Below are 16,276 nucleotides of genomic sequence, written 5' to 3' on the forward strand. Positions count from 1 at the left end.
CCCTTGCTGTTAAGGGTTGGTTGAAAATGCAAGGCTAACCCCTTGCTGTTAAGGTTTGGTTGAAAAATCCTCTTATTGAATGTAACAGGTTAGCCTTGCCTTTTCAATGAAAACTGTAACAGGAAGGGGTTAACCTTGCATTTTTGAACCAAACCTTAACAACAAGGGGTTAACCTTGCATTTTCAACCAAACCTTAACAACAAGGGGTTAACCTTGCATTTTCCACAAACCTTAGCAACAAGGGGTTAGCCTTGCTTTTTCAATGAAAATTGTTACATGAAGGAGTTCCCCTGGTATTCTTATTTTTAAAAAAATGGCTCGTCTCTTTCTTTCAATTAAGGTTTCTAATTCAGGTTTTTGTTGAAAATGCTGTCGTTTTTGTTGATAAGGGAAGGCTAACCCCTTGCTGTCAAGGTTGGGTTGAAAGTGCAAGGTTAACCCCTTGCTGTTAAGGTTGGGTTGAAAGTGCAAGGCTAACCCCTTGTTGTTAAGGTTTGGTTGAAAATGCAGTGCTAACCCCTTTTGCTTCAAGTTTTTGTTGAAAAGTGCTGTTGTATTTCTTGAAAAGGCAAGGCTAACCCCTGGCTATTAATGTTTTTGATGAAAATGCCAGGCTAACCCCTTGCTATTAAGGTTTTTGTGGAAAATGCAAGGCTAGCCCCTTGCTGTTAAGGTTTGGTTGAAAATTTAAGGTTACTTTTTTCCCCTCCTGTTTTTTGTTGAAAAAGGAAGAGTAACCACTTGTTAACGTTTGGTTCAAAAATCCAAGGCTAACCCCTTGCTGTCAAGGTTTTTGTTGAAAATGCAAGTTTTCGTTGGAACTTTACATTTAATTGACAGAAAGAAATAGACGTGGCATTTTTTGATCAATAAAAAAGGCAAGGCTAGCCCCTTGTTGTTCAGGTTTATATTGAAAATGAAAGGCTAACAACTTGCTGTTCAGGTTTGGTTGAAAAGGAAGGCTAATGTCTTGCTTTTCAGGTTTTGGTTGAAAATGCAATGCTAACCCCTTGCTGTTAAGTTTCAGTTGCAAATGCAAGGTTAACCCCTTGCTGTGAAGGATCGGTTGAAAATGCAAGGCTAACCCCTTGCTGTTAAGGGTTGGTTGAAAATGCAAGGCTAACCCCTTGCTGTTAAGGTTTGGTTGAAAAATCCTCTTTTTGAATGTAACAGGTTAGCCTTGCCTTTTCAATGAAAACTGTAACAGGAAGGGGTTAACCTTGCATTTTTGAACCAAACCTTAACAACAAGGGGTTAACCTTGCATTTTCCACAAACCTTAGCAACAAGGGGTCAGCCTTGCCTTTTCAATGAAAACCGTAACAGGAAGGGGTAAGCCTGGCATTGTTAACCAAACGTTAACAACAAGGGGTTAGCCTTGCTTTTTCAATGAAAATTGTTACATGAAGGAGTTCGCCTGGTATTTTTATTTGTAAAAAAATGGCACTTCTCTTTCTGTCAATTAAGGTTTCAATTCAATTAAGGTTTCTAATTCAGGTTTTTGTTGAAAATGCTGTCGTTTTTGTTGATAAGGGAGGGCTAACCCCTTGCTGTTAAGGTTCCGTTGAAAATTTAAGGTTACTCCTTTCTGTCAAGGTTTTTCTTGAAAATGCAAGGTTTTTTTTGGAAATTTACATTTAATTGACAGAAAGAAATAGATGTGGCATTTGTTGAGCAATAAAAATGAAAGGCTTACCTTTCCTGTTACGGTTTCCATTTAAAAGGCAAGGCTAGCTCCTTGTTCAGGTTTTGGTTGAAAAGGAAGGCTAACGCCTTGCTGTTTAGGTTTTGGTTGAAAATGAAAGGCTAATGCTTGCTGTTCAGGTTTGTAGAAAATTCCTGTTATTTTTGTTGAAAATGCAAGGCTTACTATTGAAACTTTTCGTTTGAAATTTACATTCAATTGACTTAAAGAAATAGATGATCTCTTTTTTAAAAATAAAAATGCAAGGCTTACTCATTGCTGCTCAGGTTTTTGTTGAAAATGTTAAGGTTTGGTTGAAAATCCTTTTATTGAATGTAACAGGTTAGCCTTGCCTTTTCAATGAAAACTGTAACAGGAAGGGGTTAGTCTTGCATTTTCAACCAAACCTTAACAACAAGGGGTTAACCTTGCATTTTCCACAAACCTTAGCAACAAGGGGTTAGCCTTGCTTTTTCAATGAAAATTGTTACATGAAGGAGTTCCCCTGGTATTTTTATTTTTAAAAAAATGGCTCGTCTCTTTCTGTAAATTAAGGTTTCTAATTCAGGTTTTTGTTGAAAATGCTGTCGTTTTTGTTGATAAGGGAAGAGTAACCACTTGTTAACGTTTGGTTCAAAAATCCAAGGCTAACCCCTTGCTGTCAAGGTTTTTGTTGAAAATGCAAGTTTTCGTTGGAACTTTACATTTAATTGACAGAAAGAAATAGACGTGGCATTTTTTGATCAATAAAAAAGGCAAGGCTAGCCCCTTGTTGTTCAGGTTTATATTGAAAATGAAAGGCTAACAACTTGCTGTTCAGGTTTGGTTGAAAAGGAAGGCTAATGTCTTGCTTTTCAGGTTTTGGTTGAAAATGCAAAGCTAACCCCTTGCTTTTAATGTTTTGGTTGAAAATCCAAGGCTAACCCCTTGCTGTTAAGTTTCAGATGCAAATGCAAGGCTAATCCCTTACTGTTCAGGTTTTGGTTGAAAAGGCAAGGCTAAGCCCTTGTTGTTCAGGTTTATATTGAAAATAAAAGGATAACGCCTTGCTGTTAAGGTTCGGTTGAAAGTGCAAGGTTAACCCCTTGCTGTTAAGGTTCGGTTGAAAGTGCAAGGCTAACCCCTTGCTGTTAAGGTTCGGTTGAAAGTGCAAGGTTAACCCCTTGCTGTGAAGGTTCGGTTGAAAATGCAAGGCTAACCCCTTGCTGTTAAGGTTTGGTTGAAAATGCAAGGCTAACCCCTTGCTTTTAATGTTTTGGTTGAAAATCCAAGGCTAACCCCTTGCTGTTAAGTTTCAGATGCAAATGCAAGGCTAATCCCTTACTGTTCAGGTTTTGGTTGAAAAGGCAAGGCTAAGCCCTTGTTGTTCAGGTTTATATTGAAAATAAAAGGATAACGTCTTGCTGTTAAGGTTCGGTTGAAAGTGCAAGGTTAACCCCTTGCTGTAAGGTTCGGTTGAAAGTGCAAGGCTAACCCCTTGCTGTTAAGGTTCGGTTGAAAGTGCAAGGTTAACCCCTTGCTGTGAAGGTTCGGTTGAAAATGCAAGGCTAACCCCTTGCTGTTAAGGTTTGGTTGAAAATGCAAGGCTAACCCCTTGCTGTTAAGGTTTGGTTGAAAAATCCTCTTATTGAATGTAACAGGTTAGCCTTGCCTTTTCAATGAAAACTGTAACAGGAAGGGGTTAACCTTGCATTTTTGAACCAAACCTTAACAACAAGGGGTTAACCTTGCATTTTCCACAAACCTTAGCAACAAGGGGTCAGCCTTGCCTTTTCAATGAAAACCGTAACAGGAAGGGGTAAGCCTGGCATTGTTAACCAAACGTTAACAACAAGGGGTTAGCCTTGCTTTTTCAATGAAAATTGTTACATGAAGGAGTTCGCCTGGTATTTTTATTTTTAAAAAAATGGCACTTCTCTTTCTGTCAATTAAGGTTTCAATTCAATTAAGGTTTCTAATTCAGGTTTTTGTTGAAAATGCTGTCGTTTTTGTTGATAAGGGAGGGCTAACTGCTTGCTGTTCAGGTTTTTGTTGAAAATTCCTGTTATTGAAAGTAGGTTTGGTTGAAAATGCAAGGCTTACCCCTTGTTGCTAACGTTTGGTTGACAATGCCAGGTTTACCCCTTCCTGTTACGGTTTTCGTTGAAAAGGCAAGGCTGACCCCTTGTTGCTACGAGTAACCGTACATTTTCAACCACACCTTAACAGGAAGGGGTAAGCTTTGCATTTTCAACCAAACCTTAAGAGCAAGGGGTTAGCCTTGCTTTTGCAATGAAAATTGTTACAGGAAGGAGTTTGCCTGGTATTTTTATTTTTATAAAAATGGCACGTCTGTTTCTTTCTGTCAATTAAATGTAAATTTCAAACGAAAAGTTTCATAAGTAAGCCATGCATTTTAAACAAGGCTAACCCCTTGCTGTTAAGGTTTGGTTGAAAATTTAAGGCTAATCCCTTGCTGTTAAGGTTTGGTTGAAAATGCAAGGTGAACCCCTTGCTGTTAAGGTTCGGTTGAAAATGCAAGGCTAACCCCTTGCTGTTAAGGTTTTTGTGGAAAATGCAAGGCTAACCCCTTGCTGTTAAGTTTCGGTTGAAAATGTAAGGTTACTCCTTGCTGTTCAGGTTTTTTGTTGAAAAAGGAAGGGTAACCACTTGCTGTTAACGTTTGGTTCAAAAATCCAAGGCTTACCCCTTGCTGTCGAGGGTTTTGTTGAAAATGCAAGTTTTTGTTGGAAATTTACGTTTAATTGACAGAAAGAAATAGACATGGCATTTGTTGAGCAATAAAAATGCAAGGCTAACCCCTTCCTGTTACGTTTTTCATTGAAAAGGCAAGGCTAACCCCTTGTTGTTCAGGTTTTGTTGGAAAATGAAAGGATAACGCCTTGCTCTTAAGGTTAAGTTGAAAATGCAAAGCTTACCCTTGCTATTCTGAATGTTTTTGTTTGAAATTTACATTTAATTGACAGGAGGAAATAGACGTGCCATTTTTTTTAAACATTAAAATGCCAGGCTAACTCCTTCCTGTATCAGTTTTCATTGAAGATGGAAGGCTAGCCTCTTGCTCTTCAGGTTTTTGTTGATAATGCAAGGCTTATACCTGCTGTTCTGAAAATTTGGGTTTACAAAGAAAAAGACACGCCTGCTGGTTTTTTTTTTATAAAAATGCAAGGTTAACCTTTTGCTTGTCTTAATGCTTTTTGCTGACAATTTTGATATCTTTTGACAAAGTATTAGCAAGGGGTTAACTTTACATTTTGAAAAAAAAATTTCAAAGGAACCATCCAAACCTGGAGGGTGTAAGAGCAACAAATAGGACATAAAAAGCTTGACAGTAAAAGACAAGTGAATTGGAATAGAAAATGCAAAGCGAGTATAAGAAGATTTTATTGAAATAATGAAGATACAAATCCACAGCTTTCAGCTGTTTTACATTAGTAATATGCCATTTAACCAAGGAGGATTATCAAAAACAATGTGTTTCATCAGTGACACTTTGATATAGACTAAGTCTATCGACTTAGATGTCATAACTACAGTGGCACTGCACTCACACGCACATTCTTCAACTTGACCCGCGCGTGTGCAAGTGGCAAATTGTGACAGTCTATTAGTCAAAGTGAAACGTGCTCGTCCACGAGCATCGACAGTAATTCTGGTTGTCAAATTACAGTAAAGCACTTTATTTGGAGCACTGCAGCTCACTTGATCAGACACATCAAAACAATATCAGTGCAAATCTAGAGACCAGCCTTGGAATTGTGTTTCTCAACCAGGGTTACCAGCTAGCAGATGGTATATATTGTAAATGGCTGGTACTACGTACAGAAGGCACTGTTGTGAGCAAGGAGGGAAAAACTAAATCCAAACATTTTCTGCAGTTTTGACGTTATCAAATGAGGAATCCTCTTGTGTGAAACAAGAATTCCAACAAAATGGCAGGAACTACATTCTTTGGTAGACCTCAGTTACGCTTCATAAATGTGCATATGTTTCTGTACCGTGTAAATTTATGAACTTCAAAAATCTTTCAAATGAGAAAGGTGTGAACGAAATTAGATTTCTAGGTGTAACCATATTAGAAGAAAATTCTTAGTTGGTATTTGACATTCCTCTAATCGTTGTTTCCCACCTCCAAAAAGATACAGAAAAAAAAACAATACAAACGCATATTGACCAGAACATGGTGTTGAGCTTAACAAAATAATTGATATACAATCAACGAGTGCTTCAGGTTTGGACAGGAAGGCTGTCAAGGTTGTCCCGGCCACATTGCACCTTGTCAGCATTGAAATACAGCGAACTGAGTCGGGGTGCCAGTCTACACTGACAAGAAAATGTGGGAACTAATTGTTTCTCTCTGGGGATCCCCAATACCAGTTCTTGTCTGAAGCAAGTTACACCAAATGGTTTGGAAGGACTTGGAACTCCCGGTTTAATCTTTACTGTTCTCTAGTGTCTGCATCTGGTACCCTGATCATAAGACATGTTTGCAATGTATATTTCTGGTTAAGGATATAGGCTGCAATACCGACTGACATTCTATTGCTTCCATTCTTGAGGCCCCTGCGAGTTTGTACAGTAGGTTTCTGAAGACCCCTGGCACAGATCAAGATAGGTCTATGTTGGTCCACGGCACTGAAGGGGGCTTCCGCTCCTCAAGGAGCTCCTAACATCAGGAGCCGTCTGATGCGTCGCACCAACACTGAGATGAACGTGTAGCGGGACTGGCCACGGATGAACTGGGCCTCAATCTCCCTGGCTCGCTTAAGCAACATCTCGCTCAGGCAGCTGGTGGCGTCCACGCGGAGCTGACCAGAGAGAAAGAAAGGGGAAAGGAACAGAATTTGATCAATAGCCAGGCTGCTCTGATACTTATTTCCATTGTTTAGATAATCTGTGGACACTTCAGTATGTCCCCATGGCTTTTAGATCAATAACAACTTCACAAGATACATTCAGTCCTATTTCTGCAGCCACTTTATCCCCCGAATGAAAGAAAAAGCCCTCTGGAAGGCACTTGTCATGTATCTAGCTATACAAAGTATTTCAGGATTTCTCAGAACGTGAGATATTCAATTCCATATTAACTAACACAGACAAGGGCTCCCAAGGCAGACCAAAATTTCTGAGGGATTTTTCTACTGTTTCAAGGTAGCTACACTCAGACTGGAACTGTGCCAAGTACTGTCGGGACTCTCCAGTGTTCTAAACTAACCAAAGATTCAAAGTTGTGAGAAAATCAGATTATGAAAAGAGCACATCCAGACTGAAGAAACCTTGCAAGTTTTTCTTGTTTTACATCTCAAACATTCAATACATGTGCATGCGTTACCTGTTTGATATCATCATTTGTGATGCCAAGAAGCACAGGACTGATGGGAGTATGGCTAGGGTCATCACCTGCCCCATCAAGAAGGAATCTGTTGGGATCTACAATAAAACAACCCCAAAGAATGAATTGCAAACATCTTGTTAAAGGAGCACACAATATGAACGTCCAGTTATGGTTCTTATAGGCCTCCACTGTAATGGCTGTTTAGTTAAAAATAAAAATGGCCATTTAAGGTTTACAGCCAACCAAAGACAGGAAAAGCATTCCATCTTGATAGAGACTATGAATAATTAGACTGACCTGTCAATTTTAAAATCCAGTTAATGATGGGCTACTTGGAACTTAGTAGCACTAAATGGTAAAAGTTCAGTTGTATATGATGTGACAAGTTAAGTGCAATACCTGCACTGGGTACCAATAACTGAAGAACTGCAGGCTGAAAAACTATCCCTTTTTGATTGTCATCTAAAATGAAATGTGATTTGATTGCAACGCACACTGTCAAGGGCTTGTAAATACACAATTTGATTTTCTTGACCAAAGCTGAATAGGTCGTGTAATATGAAAAGTGTATGGACACGGCATGAGTTCTATCGATGGAAAAAGGAAGCCTTTGTTCCTCAGATTTTGTCTTGTAAGTAATCACACGCCCATCCATTCTCACCTGGGTCATTCCAGAAATTAGGGGTCCATTGTTTTTTTCGTGTCCCTGTCACATCTGACTGATGATTTTGTAAGTCCAGAACGCATTTTCTAACTTCTAAGTGTGATGAATTAATGCGAATTACCTGCCAAACAAATAGTAATAGCTTGAAACCAATTCCAGTGATATTTCCAAGTCAAATGACAAAGGTCAGATGTAACAGGGACACGAAAATGTCACTTATTGACCTGTAGTTTCTGGAATTACCCACCGGCTAAATTCCTGGGCTGCTGCCTGGGCAGGCTCAATTTATGCAACAAGCTGTCTTTGGATGTCTGGCAATACAGGAGGTAGAACTCTAGGTGGCGCCAGACTAGGAACAAGCTGCACTCAATCATGTCTGAAGTCAGTCGTTAAGGATCTTTCCATGGGACAAGAGTGCGAATGAAACATGTGGCACATTCCAGAGGCTTAACTCAGAAGAGATCAGTCAGTGGCAATTAAACAACTACAGGAATGGATAATGTTGATTATAAAACGCAAAAAATCAGCAGAAGGTTGAACAACGAAACAGACGTGAGTTGGCATGAATTTCCAACCTCCAAGACATCTATTTCAACTGAACAATGCAAACATATGTTAGCAGTTTCTTAATGTGTTGATGGGTTTGTTTTCTTGAATAGGGTGGTGACTGAAATGATTTCTGCTGTTCTTCATGAAAATGGTCTGTGAACTTGGGGACATAGGGCAAACCTGATACACTTTAAACACTAAATTTGAAACATAATTTTTAAAGAATTATTAGAAGTACCAATTAATAACGTATGTGAACATCGATTCATAAGCACGTAAATGCTTCAAACGCTTTCCGCTTTTGAGAAAGAAAAGTTAGAAGACTGGGAAAAACTTCATTTTGGAAGGTAAGAAAAGAGGAAAGAAAAATCGACAAAAAGAAGACGGAAAAGGCAAGAATTTCAACAGTTGATTCCCAACCTCTCCTGGACAAATATTCCACCATATCTTATCCCACAATATTTACAGTTATGCAGGGTTAGGGTCTTTTTTTTTTTGGTAGGTTTGGTGTTTTTCAGGATACAGTAAAGGACAGCTAGCTCGTCTGCTTTTTGACGGACGGTGTCGGCAAGCTTTCTGGTCGCTAGTTGCAAGCGATGACTAGAAGACAACTTTTCTGATGTGGGCCCTGATGCTGTCTGGATCAGCTAATGGAACAAAACAGTCATACATTCAACTGAAAAAACCTAATATGTAAAGATCCTCAATAAAACAGATCTGAATGTTTGACAAGTCAGCTACAATTTTTTAAAAATATTGGGCGTTTGGCCCTGCAAGTATTTATAAACAATGTATACTCAAACAGTTGTCTGGGGCTTGTGAAAAGAAACCACATGCAAACTAGCGAGTTTGGTGAGTAGTCTTCTCAGGAGAAGGGAGTGCATTTCCTTGGCTAATAGGATATGTGAAACCAATCCCCATATGAAAAGGTTAGGCATGAATGATGCAAGGTGCAAAGAAATCTCCAATAGAGAGACACCTTCAATCTTTAGTGAACAAACTCACTTTAACTGAAAATTGCACTGCGTTACAGAAATACCATTTCATGTGCAAACATTTCCAAATATGTACAACAGAGACATTCATCTGAGATGAATCCCATTGCCGAAATTAAAAAAAAAAAAAATGTGGGAACGATCACTAGTTGTGTTACAGTGCCCTTTAGCGGTCACGCTCATGGGTCACTCGTTCCAACCCCCTCCCCGCTAGCTCATCAGATAACTAACCTCTTTCAGCTCCTCGGTGGACAGATCGGCGATGTTCTTGAGTTTGTGTAGGTGCTGCTGGTGGCTGTCCATCGTGCTCATGAACTCGCTGGCCGCCTGCCGCAGATGACGCACGATGATCCCCAGGGTGGGGGGTCTGGTCAGGTCCAGCGATGACAGGTGCACACCTGAAAGATGGAAGAAAAATCAACAAAATCATCCAAAGTTGAGTACCAGCTTTCTACACCATACCAAACAGGCACGGCTGGGTTTTATGTTTCCTCTTCTGCATTTCGTTATGAAGGATTTGCATATATGAAGGTCCACTCATGACAATTTGATTGTGCTAAACACAGTATATTTAATGCCGACTTATTATTTCAACTCGGTAAATATAATTACTGAAAACACTGAAAGCCCAACAAATAATTTCATGAGGTGACAGGAAGGTGACAGATGGAATGTTCCATTTCACAAGGGGAAGACAAGTGGCATGGAGCATTCTATCTATCACAGAATGACTTTGCTGCTCCAATGATTTTTTTAATGAAAAATTTATGTCGTTTTGCAGTACGTAATTTATTCAAGCCACATAGGTTGTTCTTAATTAACCACTTCCTGCCGGGGACTCCGGAATCAGAGACCTATGCTTTATACGCTTGGCCGGGGTCTCCGAACTCAAAGGAAACAGGGCCCTGTAACAAAAGACTGTACTCCGAACAAAAGGCCAGGCTGCTGGGAATTATCAACATTTTTCACTCTCATAAGTGGTGATAATCCAGCCTTGTTTTGAAACCCTATACAATGCTTTGGGGTGTTGAGAGCGGATTACCACCGGGGACAAAAGCGCTCCACCACCGCAGCGATGAGCCACACAGCACCTCTGCATGCTAATCTGGCCCCTATTGAAAAGAGGCCAGCAGTGCACTGAGCCAGGTTCGTGAACAAAAGAAAGTTACATAACACCACACAATCTGGGCTCTTTTTACAAGGCTGCCGGCCTGGCTGAAATACTCAGGCGTCAATGAAGGTCACCTGTCTACTTAGAGTAGTGCCTAAAGATTACTTCGTGCGGCTATAAACAACCGTTGATGATGAATTTTTGAAGGATTTTTTGCCGGCCCAGCATCATCAACATTGAAAAATGCCCCGGCATGAAGTGGTTAATTGCTCATTTTGCCAAGTTTGTTGGGTCCTTGTAAATGACTGAAGCCTGAAATCTATTATCAGGAAGCTTTTGTGAACATAATGGTACCTTCTATTGCCTGATAATCCCTTGCTGTTGCCTCCTGCAGGTTTGGGGTGAACAAGATTTGGCTGTCTTTGGCCGTTGAACCTGAAGCAAAGGAAAAAACAAAACAAAAACGGAACACATAATGGCTACTGAAGTTCAGAACTAAATCCAATGGGACTGTATTATAAACCCTTAAAATGTGGCACATACAGATGGACGCCATTATCCAAATTTGGTTTTCTTCCTTCTTTTTTACATTCCATTAACAAGGTATGCATTATTCAGCAAGGATTAAATGTCTTTTAACTCACGGTTCTGGTTAAAAAATTCCCCAAATGTTACCAATTGAGTATGTCGCATGTCAAATTACAACAATGCTGTTTTTATAAAACTCCTGAGTTTATAAGAAACTACACTGAAGTCATTTAGTTTTCCATGACAACCTTTCCGTATTTCTCTCATTTCATGAAAGAAAATTTCAATCCAGGGACATGCAGAACAAGGCATGCAAGTTTATGTGACCAGGCATGTCATGCAAAGGCATAACACATGTCATGCAAAGGCATAACACAATCATGTAGCAGAATAAAATTTCTTCCAAAAATTGACTATGAAATCAATTTTTCTTTTCATGACAACAAAGGCTGAAACAATAAAAAATTACTGACAGAAATGCCTATCTATCATGTCACATTGTCCAAATCTGCCAGTACTCCATGATACATAGAACCCCTAAAACAAGTACCTGATAGGACAACGATGTTCTTACAGTAGCCAATCACATTGCGGGATATCTCCAGCAGGACCTGGCGTATGCTATCCTTGTGATGAGGGGTGTGGCTGGGGGCATCCCCACCCTGGGGGGCTGTCTCCAGCCTTTTCAGGTCCCTCAACCACCGGTCTAGGGCACAGAACCGGGGCACCAGGGCCATGATCTGACGGTGGATGCGACTCAGGTGGGTCTGTATAGGGACGTGGTTGGGCATGCTAGGATCTGAGGGCAGGTCGTAGAAGGTAACTGCAACAGAAGAAAATGAACAAGCTCAGATAGTTGGATCTTCTCATAGAATCCTTTCCTCAAATTCTGGAAAACGTTACTATAGGCTTTGAGAAAGCTAGAATTGTTCAATTTACATGTATGTATGAAAAGTGAGGGTCCAATCAGAACCTCACAAATGCTTTAAATAGCCTTTGCATAAAAACAGTTCAGTGAAGATAGAAACATCAAGTTCTCCAAAGTTGTACAATTCATGAACTTTAGATCTTTCAAGATGGCCAGGCAATTTGCTGTAGCCTAGTAAAAAAATTTACATTAAAACATTCAACATAGATGGTGATGACCTTGGGCCTGTGGCTTTGATGCTGGGTCATTTTCATTTACTTCAAGCTGACAATAACAATAATCAACATTCTAGTGAAATATCGCTGATGAACAAGTTCATGAAAAGATGGCAGAAAACTCCAACAAAATGAAAAACAAATTCCCCGACAGCAATGCGGGAGGAGTCCTTGAGGTCAAACTAACCCAGACAGTCACTACATATGCAAATTTCCCTTGTGCTCCATTGCTATTTGCTATTTTATCAACCGCAGTGTGCCCTCTATCAGTCCACCCCAGGCGTGGTCGCCGCCATGTTTGTCCTTCTTTTTCTGAGACACAAGGGTGCCAAGCCAAAAGTGGCGAGGACACGAGGGCCATGACCGTCTGGGTAAGTATGACTGTGAGGACTCCCTCCCACACTGCTGCGGGGGGGAGTCCACTGCGGTCAACTTACCCAGACAGTCACTATATATGCGGCAAGGGCGGTCGGCAAGGACCCACTTGAGTTAAATAGTGGTAAACAGTGTAATATATATGAGAAGAACCGACTGAAGGAAGGATGGGATATATCCAGTCATCCATCTTTATAGCGGTGGCCTGGTAGTCCCGATGTGGAGGATGCCAGAACCGTTTTGCCGTGGATACTGTGTCTGCAAGACGCCAGTCAGGTAGCATGAAGTGAAGGTAGAGGGTGACTTCCAGCATGTTGCCTTGCAAATGTCCTCCAAGGAAACGCTTCGGAACTTGGCCCACAATGTAGAGATTGCTCTGAAGTCGTGTGCCCAGATGTGGCGATGAGTGGCATTGTCAGATGGGGAAGGGCATTCAGCATTAGAAAATTTGATGGCAGAGACGGCCCATCTGGCTATAGTCTCTTGATGCAGGCCGGTGAGGCTTCACCAAAGTGATGAAGGGTTGAGAAGAAGTGTCACTGAGATTTCTGGTTCTGACGAGGTACCATAATTGAAAGTTGGAACCAGACACAAGGGCTTGTCGTCTGAGTATCCCGAGTGTTTAGTGATGTCAAGAGCAAACTTGTCCAGAGGATGGAAGGACTCAATTTGATTCATTACGAGGAAGCCCACGGATGGGATGAGGCAAATGCTCTGAGGTTCCCAGCAGATATGTCCATCAGCAATGCATAGGGTATGGAGTTCACTGCCCCTTCGAGACGCGGTAATAACTAGGTGGAAAACGAGTTTCACCTATGTGCAGATGCGAGAGGCGTCACCAAAGGGTTCCAAGGGCTGATGTGCAAGAAGATCTAGAACCCAAGGCAAGTCCTATGAGAGGATGAGGAGTCTTGAAAGACTTGCAGCAGAGGAGATGTTTGAAAGCATTGTTTTCTGACATGGAAGATCCGTCTTGAAAGCCAAAGTGGATGGTGGAGATTGCAGAACAATAACTGCAGATAGTCCTAACTTGTATACCGGAGTTGAAAAGGTGCAGGAAGAAAGCGGCTGCGATCCTCAGAGATGCACTGGTCGGAGCCACACCTCGTTCAGCATGCAATGAAGTAAATTGTCAAAGTCTGTTGCTGTAGACTTTGCACATGGATTGTCTTCTGCTCTTGGCTTCCATCATCAGAAAAGCCAGCTGAGCGGATTGATCGTTTGACAGTGACCAACAGGTCAGGTGGAGAGTCTCTGGCCAAGGGTAGAAGATGCCAGCGCCAAGTTGGTGGAGGAGGTCCAGCCTGAGCAGTAGTATTAGAGGAGCTAAATATAAGGTCTGGTGAGACCAGGGAACCAGGGCAGGTGAGGCCAGAAGGGTGTGATGACGAGGTCTCAGCAGTGTTCCCGCTCGATTTTAGACAGTACGGCTGGGATCAGGGATATTGGAGGAAATGCATAAGTGGACAGCCGAGATGGAGAGCATCGGTTGCCCAAGCTTGTGGGTCATGGAACCTCGTGCAGACCAGTAGCTGGGCGTTTTGTGATGAGGCATAGAGGTCGATGTGGGGTCTATCTATAGCCTCAAAGACTGACCATACTACTCCCGGGTGAAGGGTCTACTCCATCAAGTGGATGTTTCCCCTGGAGAGTGCATCAGCAAAATCGTTGTTGGATCCAGGGATGTTTGTCACTTAGAGATTGATTCTGTGGTCCAGGGCCTAGAGGAACATTTCTCTCATCACGAGGCATAGGCTTGGGGAGTGGGTGACAATTTATGTATAAAAAGAGACCACCGTCGTGTAGTCAGATTAGACAAGGATACATTTGTTTCTGAAAGGAGCTGATTTCCAACTCCAGAGTCCAGTGTTGGATGGAGTTCATGGGGATCAGAGTTGAACGGAGATGTGGGTCAGACAAGGGAGGGGTGCTCGTCTGACGTAATGTCCTGCCAGAGCCCTGTGAAAAGTTGCAGTCGGCCCCTGACAGGCCCGGGAGCGGGGGCCACTAGCAAACTGATGGAGTCATTGTTGGCATCTCCCGAATGGACAAGGGAAACAGCCGGAATTTGCACTGGATTTGCGAGACCCACTGGGAAGCTGTGGTCTGTTGAAGGAGGAGCTGAAGACAAGGTGGGGGGACGAAAGGAGCTCGAGGTAGAGCGGGGACCCCCCACGATGAGGCAGAGCAGCCCTAGGCTGTGGAGCTGAACTACTGTGGGTTGCCTTGATCCACTTGGCCTCAGATTGAAAGGTCTCAGTGAACTGACCTGCAAAGAAGTCTTTGCCGAAGACGGGAGGTTCTGTAAATTATCTTGGACCCCTGGCTACAGGATGTGTATCGGGTCCGGGGACATGGGTGAATCATTCTTGCAGGCATAGGAGAGATACTCCGCAAGCAGGGACGAGAAGGCTGCACAACATAGGCCGTGACACAACACTTTGTTGAGTCTGGTTAGAATAGACTCTAGCTCTGCTTGGGATCTGTCCGCGAATGGTTGATTTCTGCGCAGACGAGATTGCGAATCGGCAATGATCTTGTCCTTGGCGGCTGATGGAAGGTCAGGGACAGAGAGAACAGTGTCTGACTTGGTGAACTGAAAGTAGTTCCAAGCCCGGCCCAGGAAGGGATGCCACTTCTTAGTGGAGGTGAGAACCTTGAATGTCTCCATACAAGAGAGGGAGGACTGGGAAGATGGGCGGGTTTGTCTCCAGTCTAGCCGCATGCGTGAAGAAACCGTGAGACCCTGAGTCTTGGCTTGCCCGTGGTGGAGTAGGGAGGTCTAAGACCTTGATCGTGTCCAGTACGCGGAGATGGGACTCGGCACGGGTGAGGCTAGCCACAGAGCCGCTGTGGTCTTCCCCAGAATAGAAATCACGGACGTCTGAGGGGAAGTGGAGTGAGACTCCTCGGATATCCGAGGCCGGAGGCAAAGCCAGTTCTGAAGTGTAGTGAGCAGTAGTGAGGGCCTCCAAACCAGCGTTGAAGACCGAGGCTTGCCCGACATATAAGCAGGGTTCTCAGGTAGGGAAGATTGAGGCGGCAGCACGGCTGGGAGGGGGTCTGGATCTTAGGCCGTGGCATATAGGGATTGTTTCGCCTGCAACTGGATGACCAAGCTGGAGAGAATGTCCGAAAAAGACTTGAAAGCCGTAGTGAGAGAGGCGGAGTCCCAGTGCTTGGAGGGGTGTGATTTCTTGGTAGAGGAACAAGCGGTACAGGATCATGATCGCTTGTGCCTCTTATGGTCAGGAGAGCCTGTGGAGAAATTCCCTGGAGGTAGGCTTGGCAGTAGCCCATGAGTTGGTTAGGTGGCTCTTTCAACAGGGCAGGCCAAGAAAATGATGGGGAATGGCCCATGCTTTGCCCTCTTCTGCTTCACGCCTTTCTGCTCTTTCAACGGGGCAGCCCTAGAAAGTGACAGGGAACAGACCCTGCTTCGCCCTCTTCTGCTTCACGCCTTTCTGCTCTTGAATTGGAGTCCCAATTGAAGCAGGTGGTATCGTTGGAGGCATGGGCTCACTAATGCAGGGTGTCTGCAATGCCACGATACCGTCCGGTGATACCAAAAACAGTATGACCACCTCGCAATGGTCCAGGGGCCTCCGCTCAGGGAACCCTATTACACACGGGAGACCGGGCCGACGTCAGCCTAGTCCTCTTGATCCTGTGTGGTGCTCGGGAGGGTGAAACCCCCTAGACGCCCAGACTGGTGCTAATAATGCTGAAGCGAATGGGGGCATTCACAGCAGGGTATTGAGTTATCAAAACCAATCCCGGCTTGGAGAAGATGTGCCCAGTTCCTCTCATGATGGCCAATAGAGAGCCTGCAGATATGCATAGAAATGCAAGAAAAGGAGAGAACACAAACAAATGTGCCGAAACAGTGTTA

At 42.9% G+C, this 16,276-nt stretch overlaps 1 protein-coding gene and 1 long non-coding RNA gene across 3 annotated transcripts in view; one reads left to right on the forward strand and one right to left on the reverse strand.

Annotated features, from left to right (window-relative positions):
• Positions 1-1,188: 1,188 nt before the first annotated feature.
• LOC147799692 (uncharacterized) lies at positions 1,189-4,482 on the forward strand. Its single transcript, XR_015424766.1, has 2 exons — positions 1,189-4,225; positions 4,266-4,482. It is a non-coding gene; the product is annotated as an uncharacterized LOC147799692 (long non-coding RNA).
• A 549-nt stretch (positions 4,483-5,031) lies between these two features.
• Positions 5,032-16,276, reverse strand: part of nup205 (nucleoporin 205) — a 45,822-nt gene continuing 34,577 nt past the window's right edge. For both annotated transcript variants that reach the window (XM_087134496.1, XM_022256072.2), the window contains 7 exons: positions 11,417-11,689; positions 10,693-10,773; positions 9,459-9,625; positions 8,756-8,879; positions 7,931-8,059; positions 7,017-7,114; positions 5,032-6,492 (listed from right to left, as the gene is read on the reverse strand). In XM_087134496.1, coding sequence (XP_086990622.1) covers positions 6,340-6,492; positions 7,017-7,114; positions 7,931-8,059; positions 8,756-8,879; positions 9,459-9,625; positions 10,693-10,773; positions 11,417-11,689 — 1,025 coding nt within the window. In that variant the 3' untranslated portion in view covers positions 5,032-6,339. The remainder of the gene's footprint in view (positions 6,493-7,016; positions 7,115-7,930; positions 8,060-8,755; positions 8,880-9,458; positions 9,626-10,692; positions 10,774-11,416; positions 11,690-16,276) is intronic.

The sequence above is a fragment of the Acanthaster planci genome, linkage group LG03, assembly GCF_054643075.1.
Source record: "Acanthaster planci isolate LZ-2023a linkage group LG03, COTS_SCS, whole genome shotgun sequence".
Taxonomy (NCBI): Eukaryota; Metazoa; Echinodermata; class Asteroidea; order Valvatida; family Acanthasteridae; genus Acanthaster; species Acanthaster planci.